Source organism: Pteropus alecto, unplaced genomic scaffold, assembly GCF_000325575.1.
Source record: "Pteropus alecto unplaced genomic scaffold, ASM32557v1 scaffold370, whole genome shotgun sequence".
Lineage (NCBI taxonomy): Eukaryota > Metazoa > Chordata > Mammalia > Chiroptera > Pteropodidae > Pteropus > Pteropus alecto.
Window position 1 is genome coordinate 25759 of NW_006431075.1, and position 1660 is coordinate 27418.

At 50.7% G+C, this 1660-nt stretch overlaps 1 protein-coding gene across 1 annotated transcript in view; it reads left to right on the plus strand.

Annotated features, from left to right (window-relative positions):
* Positions 1 to 470, plus strand: part of LOC102879553 (Y-box-binding protein 3) — a 1061-nt gene extending 591 nt beyond the window's left edge. Inside the window, exon 2 of the mRNA XM_006905604.1 lies at positions 34 to 470. Within this exon, the coding sequence (XP_006905666.1) occupies positions 34 to 470 (437 nt within the window). The remainder of the gene's footprint in view (positions 1 to 33) is intronic.
* Positions 471 to 1660: the final 1190 nt, after the last annotated feature.

Below are 1660 nucleotides of genomic sequence, written 5' to 3' on the forward strand. Positions count from 1 at the left end.
CCCCGAGGCACCGCCTGCCCAGCCCGCCCCCAGACCAACGGCTGCGGCGCTGCTCGCCCTTCCGCAGGGCCCAGGCCGTGCCCGGCCACCCCTCGATCCTCGTTCCTGACCGCGGCCTGCAGGCCGCCCACCTGCCTGGGCCCGCCCCTGCCGCAAGTCCCCAGGGCGCACCGCCGGCGCGGAAGCCCGGCCTCAGCTACCGGCTGAGTCGCCCTAGAGGCCGAGGCCGCGCCCTTGGTCCTAAACCTTCACCCGGCATCTCCGAGGAGCTGACATCGAAGGACAAGGAGAGCGGGCGCGTTGCTGGAGGCCTGCAGCAGAGGCCCCCGCCATGCTACGGATCTCGCCGCCCCAACCCCGAAGGAGCAGAGGGCAAGATCCGCAAAGGCCCTGCCGAAGCACTCGCTCGTGTTGCCAAGAAGAGCAGCCCCGCAGTCGTGGATGCCCCCTCCACGGCTCAGGCGGAGTAACAGCCCGACTCCCTCCCCAGGGACTCCCTGACCTGGGCTGCAGGTGATGTCCCCTTGAGGAGATGGTGCCCCTTGGCGCTACACAGTCCAAACATCCATTACTGACTGTCGGATTTGTGCCCTGAGAAAAAAATGCATGCCCCTGCCCCAAGGTTTGGGGGTAAACTACAACATCTATATCTAAACTCCCTCTTACCAGCTGCTTCAGTAGTTTCTGCGCACACACTCTCTCACACGCACACATCCAGACAAGCACACATGCCTCTGAAGCTGTTCTTTTTAAAACATCCGACCAGGACCACAGCTATTCTGCATCCCCAGGTGAATTGGTCGAAGTACTTTAAACATATTTTTATATTTAACGCAAAAACAAAGATTATCTGACATTGCTGTGTGATGTTACTCGCCCAAGTGGTCATTTTCTCAATAAATCATTTCACGGTGATTTTATCTGTTATCGCAGTTGTGTGATTTTTTAAAGGCTGCCAGCACATAATTGTACTGAGACGGTCCATTCGGTCTTTTTTTTTTTTTTCCCCCCCCCAGAACTGGGTTTAGCCAACATCATACCTGTTCTTCTTTTCACAAGTCACAAACTTAAGACTAATTCCGGGCTTATGGATTGAACTTCTCAAGTTATTCTAAAGGCTTAGAAGACACAGAGAGGGAAGAAGTGTCCTCATCGTTTTCTTTTTCATCCTTTTCCCCTGTCCTGCCATTTGAGCAATAAGTCTGGAGGGTGGGCCCATCTACCCACACTTACTGCTTAGGTACTCTCTGAGGCAAAACACAAAAGACTGAGCAAAACACCATGACAAGCAAGAAAACTTGGCTCTCTGGAAACAAATTTTGCCTTTTAGTTTTTTTTCTTCTTTCAATAATACCATTTAGGTATTTTAAAGAAAATGGACATGAGGGGCTAGAGGGTGGGGGAAATGGAGAGATGTCGGTCAAAAGGTACAAACCTTCAGTTATAAGATGAATAAGTTCCAGGGTCCCAATGTACAGTTAGCAGTACTGTTTTGCATACTCGAAAGTTGCCATGAGAGTACAGCTTTAATGTTCTCACCATGACAACAACAAGAGCGGAACGGTAATTATGTGAGGTATAGGATGTGTTAATTATCTTTATCTTGGTAAACATTTCACGGTAAATACATGCATCGAAAAAACCATATCATACATTCTAA